General features: G+C 41.0%; 1 protein-coding gene across 1 annotated transcript in view; it reads left to right on the top strand.

Annotated features, from left to right (window-relative positions):
* The window catches only part of LOC120519840 (NACHT, LRR and PYD domains-containing protein 3-like), a 35,641-nt gene extending 17,447 nt beyond the window's left edge, over positions 1-18,194 (top strand). The window contains exons 2-4 of the mRNA XM_039742623.1: positions 2,449-2,625; positions 14,316-14,458; positions 18,157-18,194. Coding sequence (XP_039598557.1) covers positions 2,449-2,625; positions 14,316-14,458; positions 18,157-18,194 — 358 coding nt within the window. The remainder of the gene's footprint in view (positions 1-2,448; positions 2,626-14,315; positions 14,459-18,156) is intronic.
* The last annotated feature ends 235 nt before the right edge of the window (positions 18,195-18,429 follow it).

Genomic DNA, 18,429 nt, shown 5'->3' with positions numbered 1-18,429 from the left:
AGAACTGGAAAGATCAAAAATGCCGAGTGTCAAAACTGAAAGTGAAATCCAAACTCACAGTGGAAACACAGAAGCACCAGTTATACTGTAAAGACTGACTTTTAAACACACGTGTGCTTATTCTTTATGTCACATCCAAAAACTCGAAAAAGGCAGAAGTCCAATGGGTTGAACTTTGTACTGCTTCATCTTTCACAAAATGCTTAGTGTGACCCCAATTGTTAATTTGTAGCATCTTCTTTGAAAAGATACACAAAATAATGACACATGAGAACTGAAGATGGTATCACAGAAAAACATAAAATAGCTTAAATTACCTCAAAGTGTGAAAAATTCACAAGAAATAATAACAGAAATAACCCAAAAACGTTCTGTGTAAATAGAAAAACAGGATTCCTTTGCTAATATTAACATGATAAAAAATAAATGGAAATCTTAACAATAACAGAGTGGGAAAATACATGGGGTACAAGACCACTGAGCAGCCCCCCTCAGCCTTGGAGCTTTGGAAAAGGGAAAAGTCTGACACTCCCGAGTCCTGTGGTCTGCGGCCTGACGAAGGCCTGAAATGTGTTGCTGACTTGTCAGCTGACTTCGTCTTTGGATCATCTTCTCATCGGCCATTAAGAAGATTTCAGTTGTTAGTCTGAGCACACAAACTCAGCTCAGTGTTTGTAGATTTGCGGCACTTCAGAGTTTGTTCAATGACATTTGATTTGTGGCCCTTGTCAGTTGTATGTCACTCTCATTTGTACACATTTTAATTTATAAGTTTATTGTCACCACGTCTTTGAGTACTTGACTTAAAAGTGTGAAGTCAACCAACACCACTGTGTTTTATCAGCATAAAAATGAAAAAGTAATCTGAACCAAGAGCGAGAGCTCAGTCGTGTGTTCAGATTTGCACCCTGGTCCCTGATGTGTGTCTAACCACTGTGCCACCGTCCTGTTCATCTCACACGTTTGAGTGTCTGTGTGTCACTTCAGCCCTCCTTAGCCTTCACACTTTGACCAAATGTTTAACAACACAATAATCAAACACTTCAGTCAGTCGACATTTTTAGGTCATCTAAAGACACCAAAGCGTCCCATTTGATCAAAGGCCTGATAAATCAAATTCACTGAGATGGCCGCCTTCTCTTCTCACCTCCTCAGGCTGACTGACAGCTCATGTCCCGCCTCCTCTGTCATTCTGGCCAATCCTGATTCCCAGTTCTGTGGCCCAGTGGCTGAGGTGCTGCACTTGACATCCCAGTGACGCTGGTTCAGGTTCTGGCTGTCACATGTTGTGTGATCCTGAGTGAATCACAGTAAAAATACAAGGAGAGAGCTGGACATGTGACTTTCGATTGAAAAGCGCTATATAAAATAAAGGGGATGGCTTTGTATCTTTGTATTTTTATCTAGAATGTTTTCATCAATATTTGCACTCAGATTCTAATTTATTAACAGAGTCCATTTGTCCACTTTATCACAGTGACACTCAAACAGATTTTTGATTTTGATTTTTCTATGCCTTATTATTTTATCCTCTGTCTTATTTATTATTCAGTTTTTTAAATTTGGTGCTTAATTGGCCATGAAGAGCAGAGGCCTGTCCAGGGTCCAAACTCTCTACTGACCACCAAAGCTCTTCAGTCCACCATGTCTGTGACAGCTGGTGTGTGCAGTGACACTGAGAGAGACCCTCGCTATGACACAACAAGCCTGTCACTTTGAACCCGTGTCACCATCCGGCTGAGTGGAGTTTGTCCATTGAGCTCAGGTATCTGATAGGCCTTAGAAAAGATGACTGGACAGAGTGGAGTGTCACCCTCTGTGTGTCTTTCCTGGACTGGACTGTCATGTCCTCCCATGCCCCATCTCCTCTCCTGTCACCTCTCCCTTGTCACTTATTTATCTCTGTGCTCGTTGTCTTTATTTGTTCTCTTGTTTGTGTTGTTAGTTTGTGACAAGCCTCTATAAAATAAAGGCTGACTGATTTACAGCTGCTGTCACTGAACATCTGGAGAGGCTGGCATTTGTAAATGGCCTCCTGTCAATCATTTCAGTTGTGTCCTCACCCTGAGTCCTGAATGAGGGACAGAAATCTGAGTTTGTCACTCGGCTGTCACCAACTCAGAGAAGAGCATCTGAACACTCAAGTGGAGGACAAGGTCAGTCCTGCTGTGTGACACTCCTGTCCAGTGTGACGGCTGACATCCTTTCATCACTCATGGTAACCTGACAGACAGAAGGTGCTTCAGGTATATAGCGCCTTGAAAGGCTGCATTGGTGTGAAGTTCATATTGTATTTCAGTTCAAATGATAACAGTAGCCTGCTGTTCAGTGACACACCTGAGCATCCAGCTCTGCTTTTAGTCATCATGTCACTTATTGAGACCACTAATGGTAGTCTGTCTGTCTGTCTGTCCACATGTCCTCACTTCTCATCCTTTATCTCCACAGCCTCAGGTCATGTTATCTCACCTCCAGATGTTGCTCAGCTCTCTGCTCAGTTCTTTCTTCTTCACACTCCCGACTGACTGAACTGGACCTGAGCGGAAACAACAACATGGAGGATTCAGGAGTGGATCAGCTGTGTGAGGGGCTGAGGAGTGAAAACTGCAAATTAGAGAAACTAATGTAAGTGAACAACAAGTGTGTGTGTTGTGTGTTGAATTTTATTTCTTCTGACTTTATGGCTCTTTATGTTCCACACCCACCATATAAACATTGTGTTTAATCAGGACAGACGTCAGTGTCACATATGAGCAGACAGATGGACGTGACGTGGACACAGTTGCAGATTTCTCTTTAATTGTTAAATTCTTAAAGACAGCATTGTGACCCTGAGTCCCCCACAGTGGTCACTTTCATCCTCTCGTTGTCCTTTCTGTTCTGCCTCATCCTCTTATTATGAACTAGAGAGTCTTCAAGCACATAAGTCCCAAATAATACAAATCAAAATACCCACTAGTGGGGAAACCATCAAACTCTGGCTAGTCACCAAAAAGGGCAATGAAGAATATTTATAAATACAAAGGCTTGTTTTGGAAAAACACAAATTACACTCCAAATAAACTTCAAAGTGCACAAGAGGAGTTGCAGAAACAACAAAGGGAATTCAAAACAAACAAAATTCCAACACACAAAATTTGAGAAAGGTAAAAAAATCAAAACTCCAGTTAATGACGACAGCACAAGAATAGTCACAAATGAAACTAAACTCATCACAGCACAAGTGCAGTCACAATGAACTGTAGGGGAATGCAGGTTTTCCCAGTCTACTCCTGGATGGTGATGGGCAGGTAGCTCTTCATCTTTGAGGACCACCCACAAAGAACATTGAGTATAGCAAACAATCTTTAAACATAATGAAACTAAATAATCAAAAATGTAAACATTAAAAATGAACAAAGAAAGCAAAAAGTGACCTTTAGAATCCCAGTGCAGGTGAGAAACCCTGGCTAAAAATGACAGTGGGAAAGGTCATAGGAGGAGAGTCTGAAGGATTAGAATATTAAAGAGTGTGGACAGTAAGGTGACACAGGAGGTGACCACAGGTAGACAGACAGCTCTGCAGGTGTCCATCATTACTGGTGAGTCTTCTGTGAAGGTCACTTTCTATCAAAAATGGTCAGTAAAACAAGACATAAGCCAGAGATCTGTAGAGGAGGTGCACTGAAATAGTCAGTGGGCTTAGTGACCAACAGGTGACACACATTATGTGACATGTCCAGAGACACTGAGAGGAATTCTGGGAAGGTGACATGTCACTGAGGTACAGCAGAGTGTTACGTGGCGCCCTCTTGTGTTTGTAACTCACACTTGTGTTTCTTGTGGACATTTAAAAGAAACTCTCCTTTTAAAATAAGTGCAGGCTATCAAGTGACTTTCTAATCATCCAGTATATAGCGCCTTTTATGTTTTATACACATGTTCAGCTGTAGCTTGCTGATGTGATCAGAGGTCACTCCATCATAATTCTTAATAAAGCGTCAGCTTTTCCATATTTATAAACTGAACGACAGGTAGGGCAGAAATCAAATCTGCTGAAGAATATTTTCCATCTATCATGTCTGCTTTTTAATCATTTAGCATTTTTAAATCCTCTAAGTTTTGTGATCGGTGTGTATGAAAAAGGACACACAGCACCTTCAAGACAATCGTTACACTCCTTAAGGGACAACATCATGGCCAACAGTTTGTGCTTTACTACAGTGGAATTATTTTCAATTTTCATGAATAAAATGTCCAAAGGTGAACATGACTTGTGTCTAAGTTCACTAAGTTGACAAATTATTGGATTTTTAACACTCTGTGGAGGCTTCCATTTCGGGACGGCTGAAATTTTATTGATGTGCAAAGGTAAACTTTTATGTGATACTTCAGACCCACGAAAGATGAGCTTTTCTCTTTGAAATTCACTTTTGTCTCATTTCACAAAGGGCTATAGAAAATTGAGAATCTGGAGAAAACATCCCTTTTAGTTGTAATTCCATGTTTTCCTAGAATATCACAATATGATCAGCATAACCCAACACATCAATTCCTAACAAAACCTTAAAATGTCCTTCACGTATAACAGATGCCGCTAGGTTGTCGGCTCACACAAAGGACATTATCCTGTTTTCATTGAGCCCACTGGTGAAATTCAAAATGGTTTAACGTTCATCTTCCTTCTTGATATGAATTAAGTTAGAAGCACTTCTTAAATTAAGTTTTTTAAATAGAGTAGAACAAGTTACATGATTCAATATGGTGGAGATCAGCAGAAGGGGATCATGATTTGATTTAGTTCATTTTAATTCATTATAATTCATAGTTCATTATAATTATAATTATTACATGGCTGCAAACTCACATTTATTTTTGCCAACAAATTGTACTCATTTCCGGCCGCGCATCCGAGTGGCAGCCTTTCCAGCAGCTCCGTGTATGACTTTATCTTTTACCTTTTTATCTCTATTTCACTGATCACTTCTACCACTTTCTTTTATGTGGAATCGCTCCACGGACACTTTTACTATTTCATTTATTTTATTCACTTTTTACTATTTTACTACTTGACATGGATTTTACACTCAGAGACTCGCCTATTCAAGTAGTCAACTTAAAGCACTGAGAAGAAATGCCCACGCCGGTGTGGTTCCTTATTTACCTGACGAGGTAAGAAGACGATATCAAGGCAGCCGAGCGAAAGATAAAAGATAAGATAAGAGCGAGACAACTTGAGAGAAAATGGTGTTATAAACCGTCGGTGCCTTCTGTGATCCTGGGAAATGTGAACTCACTACCAAATAAGATCGACAACTGGCTGTGCTGGTGAAAAATGTCAGAACCTACAGAGAATGCAGCTTGCTGTGTTTTAGTAAAACGTGGCTAACAACTACCATCCCAGATGCTAACGTGGAGCTACCCAGATTTAGCACAGTTAGAGCGGACAGAGACGCAAGTACCTGTGGAAAGAAGAAAGGAGGAGGACTCGCTCTCTATGTCAATACAAAGTGGTGCAACTCAGGACATGTAAACGTTAAAATCTCCACTTGCTGCAGGGACATGAAACTGTTGGCCATAAGTCTGCGCCCTATTACTTGCCCAGAGAGTTTGGACACGTGATTGTTGTTATTGTTTACATCCCCCCTCAAGTGAACGCGAGATAGCGAGTGACATCATCCATTCCGCAGTTGCTAAGTTACAAACGCAGCACCCTGAGGCACTTGTGCTAATCGCTGGAGACTTTAACCATGTAACGCTGGATAAAACATTACCTGCCTTCTCCCAGTATGTGGATTGTAACACCCGGGGAAACAGGACTATTGACCTACTGTATGCAAACGTTAAAGACGCATACAGCACCACCCGCTGCCTGCGCTTGGGAAAGCAGATCATAACCTGGTTCTGCTTCAGCCTCAATACAAACCAAGAGTGAGAGAGCTACCTACAACCACACGCTCATTCAGGAAGTGGTCCCCTGAGGCAGAGCAGGCTCTGAGAGACTGCTTTGGAACTACAGACTGGGATATATGCTGGATCACATAGTGAGAACATTGAAGAGGCTGTTGAATGCACAACTGATTACATCAACTTCTGTATGGACATTGTAGTTCCAGTAAGAACAGTACGCTGCTATGCTAACAACAAGCCATGGATTACAAGTGACATCAAGGGCCTTTTGAACCAGAAGAAAAGGGCTTTTAAAGGTGGTGATCAGCATGAGCTCAAGCACGTGCAGAAGGAACTCCGAGTCCAGCTCAGGGCGGCGAAAGAGCAGTACAGGAGAAAGCTGGAGCAGAAGTTGCAGAACAACAGCATGAAGGAAGTGTGGGATGGGATGAAGATTATCACTGGCTGCAGCTCGAAGCGGGGTGCCACCATCGAGACAGACATGGAGAGAGCAAACCAAATGAACAACTTCTTTAATAGGTTTGATCACCCTAACCCACTCTCACCTCGGAGTACTGCATCCTCCAACCATCCTTCTGCTGATACCAGCATAGGTGAGACATCCCCACCCACAATTACAGCAGCCCATGTGAGCAGAGAGCTGAAAAGACTTTGTGCCAGCAAAGCAGCAGGTCCAGATGGAGTGTCACCACGACTGCTGAAGGCCTGTGCGTTGGAACTGGGGAGTCCTCTACAGTGCATCTTCAACCTGAGCCTGGAACAGGGAGAGTCCCAAGGCTTTGGAAAACATCTTGTATCACCCCAGTCCCAAAGGTATCACGTCCTAGTGAGCTGAATGACTTCCGGCCTGTTGCTCTGACGTCACATGTGATGAAGACCATGGAGCGGCTGCTGCTTCACCACCTGAGGCCACAGGTCCACCATGCCCTCGACCCTCTGCAGTTCGCATACCAGGAGAAGGTGGGAGCGGAGGATGCCATCATCTATATGCTACACCAATCTCTCTCCCACTTGGACAGAGGCAGTGGTGCTGTAAGAATTATGTTTTGGACTTCTCTAGCGCCTTCAACACCATCCAACCTCTGCTCCTTAGAGACAAGCTGACTGAGATGGGAGTAGACTCACACCTGGTGGCATGGATCGTGGACTATCTTACAGACAGACCTCAATATGTGCGTCTTGGGAACTGCAGGTCTGACATTGTGGTCAGCAACACAGGAGCACCGCAGGGGACTGTACTTTCTCCGGTCCTGTTCAGCCTATATACATCAGACTTCCAATATGACTCGGAGTCCTGCCACGTGCAAAAGTTCGCTGATGACACTGCTATTGTGGGCTGCATCAGGAGTGGGCAGGAGGAGGAGTACAAAAGTTAATCAAAGACTTTGTTAAATGGTGCGACTCAAACCACTTACACCTTAACACCAGCAAGACCAAGGAGCTGGTGGTGGATTTTAGGCCTCTTTTTACGCGGTGGTGTGCTGGGGAGGCAGCATAAAGATGAAAGACGCCTCACGCCTGGACAAACTTGTTAAGAAGGCAGGCTCTATTGTAGGATTAAAGTTGGACAGTTTAACATCTGTGGCAGAGCGACGGGCATTAAGCAAACTCCTGTCAATCATGAAGAATCCACTGCATCCACTGAACAGGATCATCTCCAGACAGAGGAGTAGCTTCAGTGACAGATTTTTTTACTGTCTTGCTCCACTGACAGACTGAGTATATCATTCCTCCTCCACACTATGCGACTCTTCAATTCCATCCGGGGAGTAAATGCCAACATTACTCAAAGTTATTGTCTGCTTTTACATGTATTTTTAATTCTATTTAATTTAATATTGTTTTTGTATCAGTTTACTGCTGCTGGATTATGTGAATTTCCCTTTGAATTAATAAAGTATCTATCTATCTATCTATCTATCTATCTATCTATCTATCTATCTATCTATCTATCTATCTATCTATCTATCTATCTATTGTGAGGTTTAATGAATCCTTTTGTAAATTCTCTTTTCTATAATTTTCCATGTCTTCACTCTCAGGTTTAGGTAAAGCATAAACCTTCCCTTTAGGTAATGGTGCCCTGCTGATAATTCAGTAGATAAGTTGTATTGGTGACGTGCTGGTAATTCTGGACATTTTTTCTTATTAAAGATATCTTGAAATTCAGAATAACATGAAAACAAAAGGGTGAGTGGATTACAGAAAGGCTGAGATAACAATAAAGGAGATCAACAAGGACCACCACAGAAGACGTTATGTCCTTTTGTTTTTAGAGGATTGTCCTTCTGTGACCATGATAAACCTCATATAACATGAGAAACCGATGATGGCGTCATGCAGAGGTTTTGTGTTTCAAATTTAACGTTTCTGTCTGTAGCTAAAGTGGACTTTGATGATTTCCAAGTCGGCTCACCATCCACAGACAATACTTGAGGTTTAAGCTGCAAATGAATTGTTTGACTAAAGAGGAGATCATAAAATTCTGTGCTGCTCCTGAATGGCTTAACGCCATGATGTCTTTATTTAAGATGCAGACAGGTGCTGTTAAAGAGGGTTTGCCTGCAAGGACCCATCACACCAAATGTCACGTCAAGTGGCCACTTTAGTTTACCGTCAACTTGTGATATTCAGTACCTCACTCAACACATGAGAAATTTCATTTTGATGTACCAACATAATTAGTTTTATTATTATGCTTTTGATAACTATGTCAGTATTATGTAAGGTTAAATGTAAAGCTATATTTTTTTCATAAACATTTTACAAATTCCCAAAATAACAAGCGTGTCTTCAGATAACTACCATGTGAAAAGACATAATTAAATTAAATAATTACTCAAAAAAACTTTAAATGTGGAATTTTAGACAGTTATTTTGAAAAAAGTTACTTCACTACAGTTTTATGTTATTAAAAAGAAAAAATAACTTGTTATATTATCTGTATACAGTTATTTTATATGCAAAAGGCAAAATGGTGGAGGTTCTTGCAAAAGATAAAATGTTGTAAAGGAGGTTTGGGGACGAGAGCTTGGGTTACTTTAAAAAGTGTGAAAGAAAAAGAAAAATTCTGACTTGGCAGACCACAGTCCCTGTGAGGCGCTATCCAGAAGTGCTGCTGTTGGAATTAAGGACTCCGTCTCATTTCTTCACACACTTCTGCTCAATGATTCATTGGCTGAAAGTCTTCAGTGTTGGTGTATCACAGAGAGGATGTCTGCTAATTCGCACAAACAAAGTGTTAACACCAACACTGGCTCTCTCACAGCTGCTCTGACATTTTAACTTCTATGACTTTGCTCAGCGGTGTTCTTATGTACCTGCCATGATGTGACCTGAGTGAGTTGTGCCCTCTTCAGTATTCACTTTAAAGCTCTTCACTGAACTTTGGTGCTCAATGATTATGTGGCGTGAAGTTGATAAAATGTGCTTCTTGTGCCCTCAAGGACAAGTCCATGAAATTAGTTTGGCAACTTTATGAATTAAAATGAATTTGTGAACATAACTGATAAAGCAATACTTAAAAAGAGACTCTCTTTGTATCAAATTACACTGTACTACTTTATGGAAATGCAGGAAATTGAAATACAGAGCCACAATAAACATTGTCTATAATAAATGAGATATGCTATAAATTATTCACTGATTTATTACTTCATTTAATTGTTTAACCTGTTAAATAAAAAAATCATATGATTAATGTCATCCAATAGACAATTTAAAGCCTACAGAAAAACAATTTACCCCACATTTAACCAGCTTGCATTTTGAGAGAAATCTTCTGTTTTATCATGATTTTTTCTTATATTTGTATCCAAACATTTTCGCTCGCTCCCGTAAGTGACTTATCAACAACGGTTTGTGCAGCCTGGGCATGTCCAGGTATGGCATTAGACAAGGTTGAAAGCTGTTCTGTGGAAGGTGACATCCTAGGCAGGTCTGAACGAGCTCGACGCTGTCTCACATGCTATAAAGGTGGCTTGTATACACCAATCCTGCTCATTTGGTTAATATAGATAGTCAGTGTGTATGTAGAGTATTAGTATAGTAAAGTATAGTATCTGTAGCAATATAACAGTAAGTAAACTTGATGCTATAGACATTTTGGTGTCAGGCGATATGTCTTATCAATGTCGTAACAGCCATAATACATTCTGCTATATCTGTGGCAAATATACACTTGCAGTGTGCCATTACTAGTAATAATAATAATTACTGATATGACAGGCCCTTACATTGTGATTGTGCTGCTCCTTCACACTCAGGCCGCTCTTGTTCTTCATTTGGCTCCTGTCTGTGTCAAATTAGGTTGATGTGGTGGCTCTGAGGTTAGGGATCTTTGCTGGCAATCAGAAGTTTCTGCTTCAAGTCCCATAAATACTAAAGGTAATTCCACTTCATTAGGGCCATGATCAAGGCTCTTAACCTACAATTGCCCGTCCTGCTTATGACATTATTCTGCATCCTAGTCCTGCAAGGAGGTCCTCCAACCTGCAGGGGAAACTCAGGGGTTGTTGGCAGGATTGGCACTCCAGCCACTGTAATAAACTTCACAATGTTCAATCCCAACTGAACTGGTGTGGTGCTGAGGTACCCTGTGCTCATGTCCTAATCTGGGGTCCTGAGGTGGTGGGTGTTGAAAACACTGTATGAGTGGAGGCTCCTAACCTCTCTCTCTTTGTTGTCAAATGTGTGAATTCTCTGTGACTGATGGCCTTTGGTGTACACTCAGACTTTGAACCCATGTCTATTGATTTAATATGTTTTAACATTGTATCTGAATATTTATATTGTGTGTAAAATTTCATAAAGCCCCTGCCATCTTTAGTCTGCTTAATTTCTTACATCTGGGCTGACCTCCTAACTTACTGGAAAAGAGACATCAAAGAAAACAGAAAAGTCGGTCCTGAAGAAATAATCAGCTCTTGTGAAAAATACAAACAGTGAGGACACAAAGATGGTAGTCAGGTGACCCCCAAGAGCATCCTGTCTAGTCATGTGATGAAGTGCTTTGTATTTCCAGTAACTGCCAGCAGATGGCGATGTCAGCACATCACCCATTCATTTGATCAAATCTCTTGAACAGAGGGGACTGGGCTGCCCAGAGGGGACTGGGCGGTCTCATGGTCTGGAATCCCTACAGATTTTATTTTTTCTCCATCCGTCTGGAGTTTTTGTTTGTTTTTTCTGTCCCCTGGCCATTGGACCTTACTCTTATTCGATGTTAATTAATGTTGATTTATTTTGTTTTCTTATTGTGTCTTTTATTTTTCTATTTTTTATTATGTAAAGCACTTTGAGCTACTTTTTTGTATGAAAATGTGCTATACAGTAATCCCTCGCTATATCGCGCTTTGACTTTCAGGTTTCGCTCTATCGGATTTTATATGTAAGCATATGTAAATGTATTTCATGGATTTTTCGCTGCTTCGCGGGTTCTGGGACAATGTGTCTTTTACTTCCTATACATGCTTCCTCAGTGGGTTTGCCCAGTTGATTTCATACAAGGGACGCTATTGGCGGATGACTGAGAAGCTAACCAATCAGAGCACGCAGTTAAGTTCTCCTGACTGAGGAGCTAACCAATCAGAGCACGCAGTTAAGTTCCTGTGTGCTGAATGCAGTGTTAACCAGGAAGTCTCGTCTCGCTCATTCAGCACCAACGTGTTTCGTTGTGTAAAGAGTTGTGCTCTTTTGTGTTTATCTTTGTGCATAGTCAAGCCCTTCATTATGGCTCCAAAACGATCTGCTACTGCTTCAGGGGTGTGCCCAAGCGCAAACGGAAGATGTTAATGATTGCTGAAAAGGTAAACGTTTTGGATTTGTTGAAGGCTACAATTCTTTTTATTTAAAAAGTAGGAAAGGAATATAAGATCTACGCCGCAGTGTCCTTTTAACCAGGGTGCAAAACGAGTTGCAAGTGAATGTAATAAGGTAGTAGTTTGGATGGAATCTGCTTTAGGGATTTGGATTGAAGACTGCCAGAAGAAGAACAACGGCAGTGCTACACAATCGCCTGAAGTCCAAGAGAGCTGTAACGTTCTCCTTTGTTGTGCAGTAAAATTAAACTCATTGTTATCGGACAAGTCATCGTGTCATTGTTGGTGAGTAACCATAATTAATTTTCTACTTACAGTACGTTTAGTGTCACTGTACACACATTTACTGTATATTATTTTTCTTGCATTGTACGTATTTATTGCTGGTGGCATGTCTATCGTAATCGCTGTAACATATGTGATACGGAGACACTCGATATCTTTAAAATAATATTTAGGTTTTACTGTATATAAACAGTGTGTTTATATACATAATTTCAATGAATCTTACCTAATATCTAAGAGAATACAAAGGGATTATGCTGTATAACTCTGGGGAATATTTATAAACAGTGTGGGAGAGTTTATAAGGGCTTAAAATATATAAAAATAACCATAGAAACATATGGTTTCTACTTGGATTTTCACCTATCGCGGGGGTCTGGAACGCAACCCAGCGATCGAGGAGGATTACTGTATAAATAAATGTTGTTGTTGTTGAACTGAATGTGCACAGCTGGGAATGGACAGCAGTGGTCAGCAGTCATGGGGTCACTTCACAGTCTACTCAGACAAAGAGACCCTCACACCATCTCTATGCTCGGCTTTAGGATGCTGACCTTCTGTAGAAAGAGTAAGAAAACTAAGCTCAACACCACTGAGGCCTTTATTGGACAGAGGACAGCTGGTCAATTGCACTAGTCAGTATGTTAGGTCTGAATGGCCGAGGGCAGAAGTGTCACAAGTCAGTCATGTCCATTATGTCATTGATCTAAAGTGTAGGTCTTGTCTTAACTAGTCTAGTCTTGTCTAATCAAGGTGTCATAATAGACCAGACAGAGTGTCCCATTATCTACTCAGGATGTCACCTTTAAGTCAGACAAAGTGTCCACATGTCCTGATTGGTGAATGGCTGACAGAATTCTGTGTTTAGTCACTCTGTTGTCACCAACTGTGACTAGCTCCATCTGTTCACTTAATGTGTAGAACAATGTAAGTTTAGGAGACCACCTTTCACCACTCAGGATGACTTGAAGAACAAAAGACATACCCAGGCATGTGGAGCCTTTGTCGACAGCATTGGTCTTGGGTTGAAATTTAGTTTCAGATCATCTGCAAGCAGGTTAGTGACACACTTGAGTGTCCAGTTCTGCTTGTAGTTGTCATGTCACTTACTGAGACCCTAGGCTATTTGTGTGTCTGTCATTGTATTTATATACACAATTAACATAGTGGGGGTTTCATTGATGGAATGGCATGAAGGGACAAAGAGAACTGAAAGACAAAAAGACAATTTTAGATGAAATACTGATGTGACTGACCTGAAAGGAGGTGACAAGTGTCTGAATGGGGATTTTAATGAGGTGATTGTAGGAGAAGTGATGACAACGAATGTGGACTGAGGTGACAGGTTCAGAGTGTGACTTTATTAAACAGGCCTTTCTGGTCACTCCTTGTCCTCACATGGTGACATTTGCTCCTCATCTTGTCCTGTCCAATCCAGTCAAATTGTTACTGACATGTCTGACCAACAGGCCACATGTGGATATGATAAACAGGAATGAACTGAAATAGAGAACTGCATTTAATGGGGTAGAAAACACAAATGTGCTCAGCTGATGTCCTCCTCACTTCTGTGAGCTCATCAGATGAAACTGCATGGAGACAAAATAAGAAAAACTGAAAAGATTAAAAAAGAAAGAAAGAAGGAGAAAGACAGACAGCCATGAAATCTCTGTGTGTGTCTTGTCTTCACACCACATGACGACTGTCCCTCTGTGCTTTTCTTATCTTCTTCTCTATACAATCCCAGTGTTGTCTTATTACATTTCTTCCCTAAATGTGCCTCACTACAGAGGAGACTCCAGCAGCTCACATGTATTTTGTTTTTCTGCTCTTCTGGCTTCTCTTTGACATTTTATTTCATTCCCAAGATGCTCTTTCATCTGCTGTGGTCAGTGTCTTACTATGGATGGACATCACAGTCAGCATAATCAGTGAGGTCTCAGTGTTTGTGAGAACTGGCAGGACATTTGTTTGGGTTACTCAGGTGTTGTGTGGCTTCTCTGTCAGTCTGTCTTTTCATCCTTATGTCCTCCAGTTCCAGAGACCCTCTGTAGTACATTAAGGAACTGTGGAGGTCTATGGTGCTTTTCAGTTTTCCCAGAATTCTTTTCTTTCCTTCGATATCTTTAGTGCTGCCCATTCTCCTACTCCCAGCTGTTCTTTGATGTCATCAACCCATCTTGTTGTAGGTCTTCCCACTCGCTGTTTCCAGTTTCTTGTTCTCTCTGTCATCATTGTGATGAGCCTCTCCTCTCCCATCCTGCTTGTGTGACCTGAGAGACCCAACGTGTGTTCCTGACACTTCTGTCTTTATCTCCACAGCCTGTCAGATTGTTGTCTCAGCTCCAGATGTTGCTCTGCTCTCTCCTTAGTCCTTTTATCTCCAAACTCACGACTGACTGAACTGAATATGGGTGACAAGAACAACAATAACAACATTGGAGATTCAGGTGTGGCTCAGCTGTGTGAGGGGCTGAGAAGTGAAAACTGCAAATTAGAGAAACTGAGGTGAGTGAACAACAAGTGTGTGTGTGTTTGTTGAATTGCATATCTTCTTCTAACTTTATGGCTCTGACTGTTTTACCCCACAGTACAAATCCTGTGTTTAATCAGAACAGACTACAGTGTCAGATTTGGACAGACAGACAAATGGACGTGAGGTGGACTCACATTAAATAAATACAGCATTGTGACCCTGAGCCCCTCCCCAGTAGTGGCCACTGTCATTGCTCTCTCCATCCAATCTAACTTTCTTTCTTGTCCCACAATGCCACTCTTAATCTTGTCCCCATTCTCCATTGTCACTTTCCTCCCTCACACTCCTCTGATGTTCTCACTAAAATTTGTTCAAAGTCACTAAAACAAAATAAGAAGGAGAAACACTGTGAGTGGGGGCAAAGGAGCTGACCAGCAGTGGCTGTGGACAACTGGGGCAGGACTGAGATGACACACAGGAACAATGAGTGTAGGACATCACAGATAAGGAGAGACAGGAGAAGGAGAGAAAGAGAGAAAAGTCAAAGGAGAAGAAAAAAGAGAAATAAAAGAAGAGGATTAGGAGAAGAAGTGAGAGTTGAACATACAAAAGAACAGGAAGAAAGGCTGACAGCAGTAGTAGGAGTTACCAGCCAACCACAGCATGGAGTCTACATGTCCTCCCAGTGTCTGTATGGGTCTCCTCCAGCTGCTCTGGTCTCATTCCACAGTCCAAAAATCTTCATATTAGTTGGATTGGTGATAATAAACTGATCTGTATGTGGGTGCGTGTGCGTGTGTGTGTGTGTGTGTGTGTGCGTTTGTGTGTTCACCCTGTGATGGACTGACCACCTGTCCAGGTGTTGTTCCTGCCTTGTGCCTGATGCATGCTGGTATAGGCTTCAGCTGACCCTTGACCCTGCTCAGGATGAGCAGATTAGTGACTTGGATGGACTAATGGTGAATGATGTTGAACCTGAGTCCACAGTCAATGATCTGAGTTTACCAAACACCACAAACTTCACTCAACTGAATGAACAAACAACTGACTGGTCAGCAGAGACACCAGGCATTATGGGAAACGGGAGAAGTGGGAGAAAGAAAATGAGATGGGAACTGATGACTTTGGAAAAAAGGAGTAGAACAAAGGAAAAGAACTGACAGCTGGAAATAAATATAAGGAGGGCAGTGACAGGGCTTTACCACTAGAGGGCTGGTGCAGGGGACTTGAAGACCTGCAGATAAGGCTTATTATTATTTTTATTATTTACTGTTTGACTGATGCATTTAAACAAGATGACATACAAAATTTGAGATACAATTGGCTCCTTTTCTTATAGGCAGGTGAAGTGACTCGCTTGTGGTCAAACAGCGTCAGTGGTAGAATTTAAACCCACAACCTCAGGGTTTCAAATTCAAAACCTAAACCACTACAACACACTGGCTATTGCTGGGAGATGAATGTGTTTGATGTGTTATCTTGGAATAAACTTCCTCCATTGCCAAGCAGTCTTTAGGAAAGGCAAAATGAATCATTTTGAAAAATGAATCAACCCCAGTCACACAGCATGGACATTTATCTCCCTCCTTCCATCAGACAGGTGCTACAGATCTATGAACACTTGAACGGTGAGATTTAAGAACAGTTTATACACCCCAGCAATAAGGCTGCTCAACTGTTTTATGTGATAAAGTCTTTTAAATAAATAGTCACCACACTCGTGTCTTGGTTGGAGTGAGGCGTGGCAGCATGACAAGAGCGGTTCCCGGGTGCAATGCGAGAGCAGACGGCTCCGCACTAAGTGCACAGGTGTAGGATCGTTTTGCTACCATAATTGGTGCGGGTAGCTTCTAATCAATATGGTTGTACCAGATCTCTATTTTAAAAGGGAAGTGCAAGTGTGAGGAGAAAAAAATTAAAGAAATGAAATGGAGAAAAATGAAAATGAAAGAAAAAGAGAGCAGAGGTTAAAGGACAGAAGAAAGGCAGGAGCTGGAGAGATCCGGTGCTTATAGAGTGAGAAGCAAGGTGGACAGTGATGGTGTCCCAGGAGGCAGCAGGAGGTTAGTGTCCAGGAGGGGACATGAGGACCACTACTACTGAGCAACAAGGAGTGTCCTCTCACTGGGTGGAGCCTGGATTGGTGGTGGCGGGCAGGGACATGGGCCAAGTATAATGGATGTCTGCGTCTGCTGGTAGACGTCTCTACGTGCTGCAAAGTCCGGGAAGAATAAGCCGGAGAGGCGTCGGTTTTAAGAGAGAAGCACCAGGGGCTGAAGACTTTAAAGAAGACTCCTGTCAGTATTTTAACCTCGTTTTTAATGGAATTACTTATTTTCATTTTTAACCTCCACATTCATCTGTTTTATGGATTGTTCATTTATGAACTTTGGGCACTACATTATTTAAAAGAACATTGCTTTGTTTATAATAAAGGCACTGAACACTTTTCACCTTCCCTTGCTTCATGTGTGATTTTTCCTCATCTGCCAGCTCATCCAGTTACGTTATCAACGGTGTCCTGTTCAAATGACTCCCAAATGGGAAGAGGAAGCCTGGAGGGGACCTACATCGTCAAACTGAATGAAAGGGTTTTTAAAAATACATTAATTATGTTGTGTGCTTGTTTTTTCAACTATTCTTGTTGCTTCTTCAAAAAAAATCTAAAAGATTGGTTTGGCAGGACCTTCCTTTCATAAATCCATACTGGCTGTTATTTAGAATGTTATTTTCATTTCCATAATTTTTTAATTTATTTCTTATTATGGTTTCCATAATTTTGCACAGTACAAAAGTAAGACTTATTGATCTGTAATTTACTAGGATGCACTTTGTCCTCCTTCTTGAAGGTGTTTCTCCTTCCTGAAGTGACTGCTCAGATCTGCCTAATAAAAGTTTTTAGATGACGTCTTTCATTGTTTTCAATACATTTGGTGAGATCCCATTAGGTCCAGGGCTAATATTTGTCTTCAGCATACTGAGGGCTCGAAGCACATCTGACTCTTCTGTTTTAAAACTGATGAACTCAAAGTTTGTTTCTACTTCTGCATGAGGCATTCCACTTGTTATGTCCTTTATAAATATGAAATATTTGTTCAGGTCATTTGCTTCTTCATTGTCATTTTCAGTGATTTCTCCATTCAGGCCCCTAAGGTTTCTTAAATTCTCTTTTACTATTTTTTACTGGAGTTGCACTGCAAAAATTGCTTGGTGTTTTTTTGGCTTCTTTAGCAGTTTTTATTTTAGTTTTTCATTTGATGTTTCAGATTCTTTTTTGATCTCTTGCTGTAATGTCTGGTATCCCACTATATCACAAATATCTCTTTTTTATATAATTTTCTGTTACAGAGATCTTATCAGTTTTCATTTATTAATCATGCTTCTACTTAACCAATTTGGCTGATTTAAATAATTTTGTTTTTGGTTTTCAAAAATCTTATTTTGAGTCTGGATCAGAACATCTCTGAAGTGACACCAACTGTCATTTAGAGTTGCTGAGGTTTTGCTCTCCCATTTGATATTTTGTAGATACATCTTCATTCCCATAAAGTCTTCTTTGCTCAAGTTAGAAGTCTCTGTTTTGTGTGTTTTCAAAGATTATCTCACATTTGACCATGTTGTGATCACTGTTGTTTAAAGTATCAGTATCTTCTGCTCTTGTTCCTCTGTCTTTATTGTTTGATGCAGATGAGATCTCGACAGACGTCACCACACGTTGGGCTTGAGACAAACTGGGTGAACAGATCAGCCATTTGTCTTCTGCACCATTTCAGTTTCCTCTTTTTATTTCAGAAAGGGGCTTCAAAATCAATGTTTGGAAAGTTCAAATCCCTCATGACCACTACATCCTCTTTGTGGCACATCAGCCTTATTTGATTAAGTAATAAGTTATTAACTAACATATCAGAATTTGGTGGCCTGTAGTAAACTCCGATTTCCAGATCGCTGCCTTTCTTCTTC

This window comes from Polypterus senegalus, unplaced genomic scaffold (genome assembly GCF_016835505.1).
Source record: "Polypterus senegalus isolate Bchr_013 unplaced genomic scaffold, ASM1683550v1 scaffold_4804, whole genome shotgun sequence".
Taxonomy (NCBI): Eukaryota; Metazoa; Chordata; class Cladistia; order Polypteriformes; family Polypteridae; genus Polypterus; species Polypterus senegalus.
Note: the sequence above shows the minus strand (reverse complement) of the source record. Positions and strands in the feature narration are given on the sequence as shown.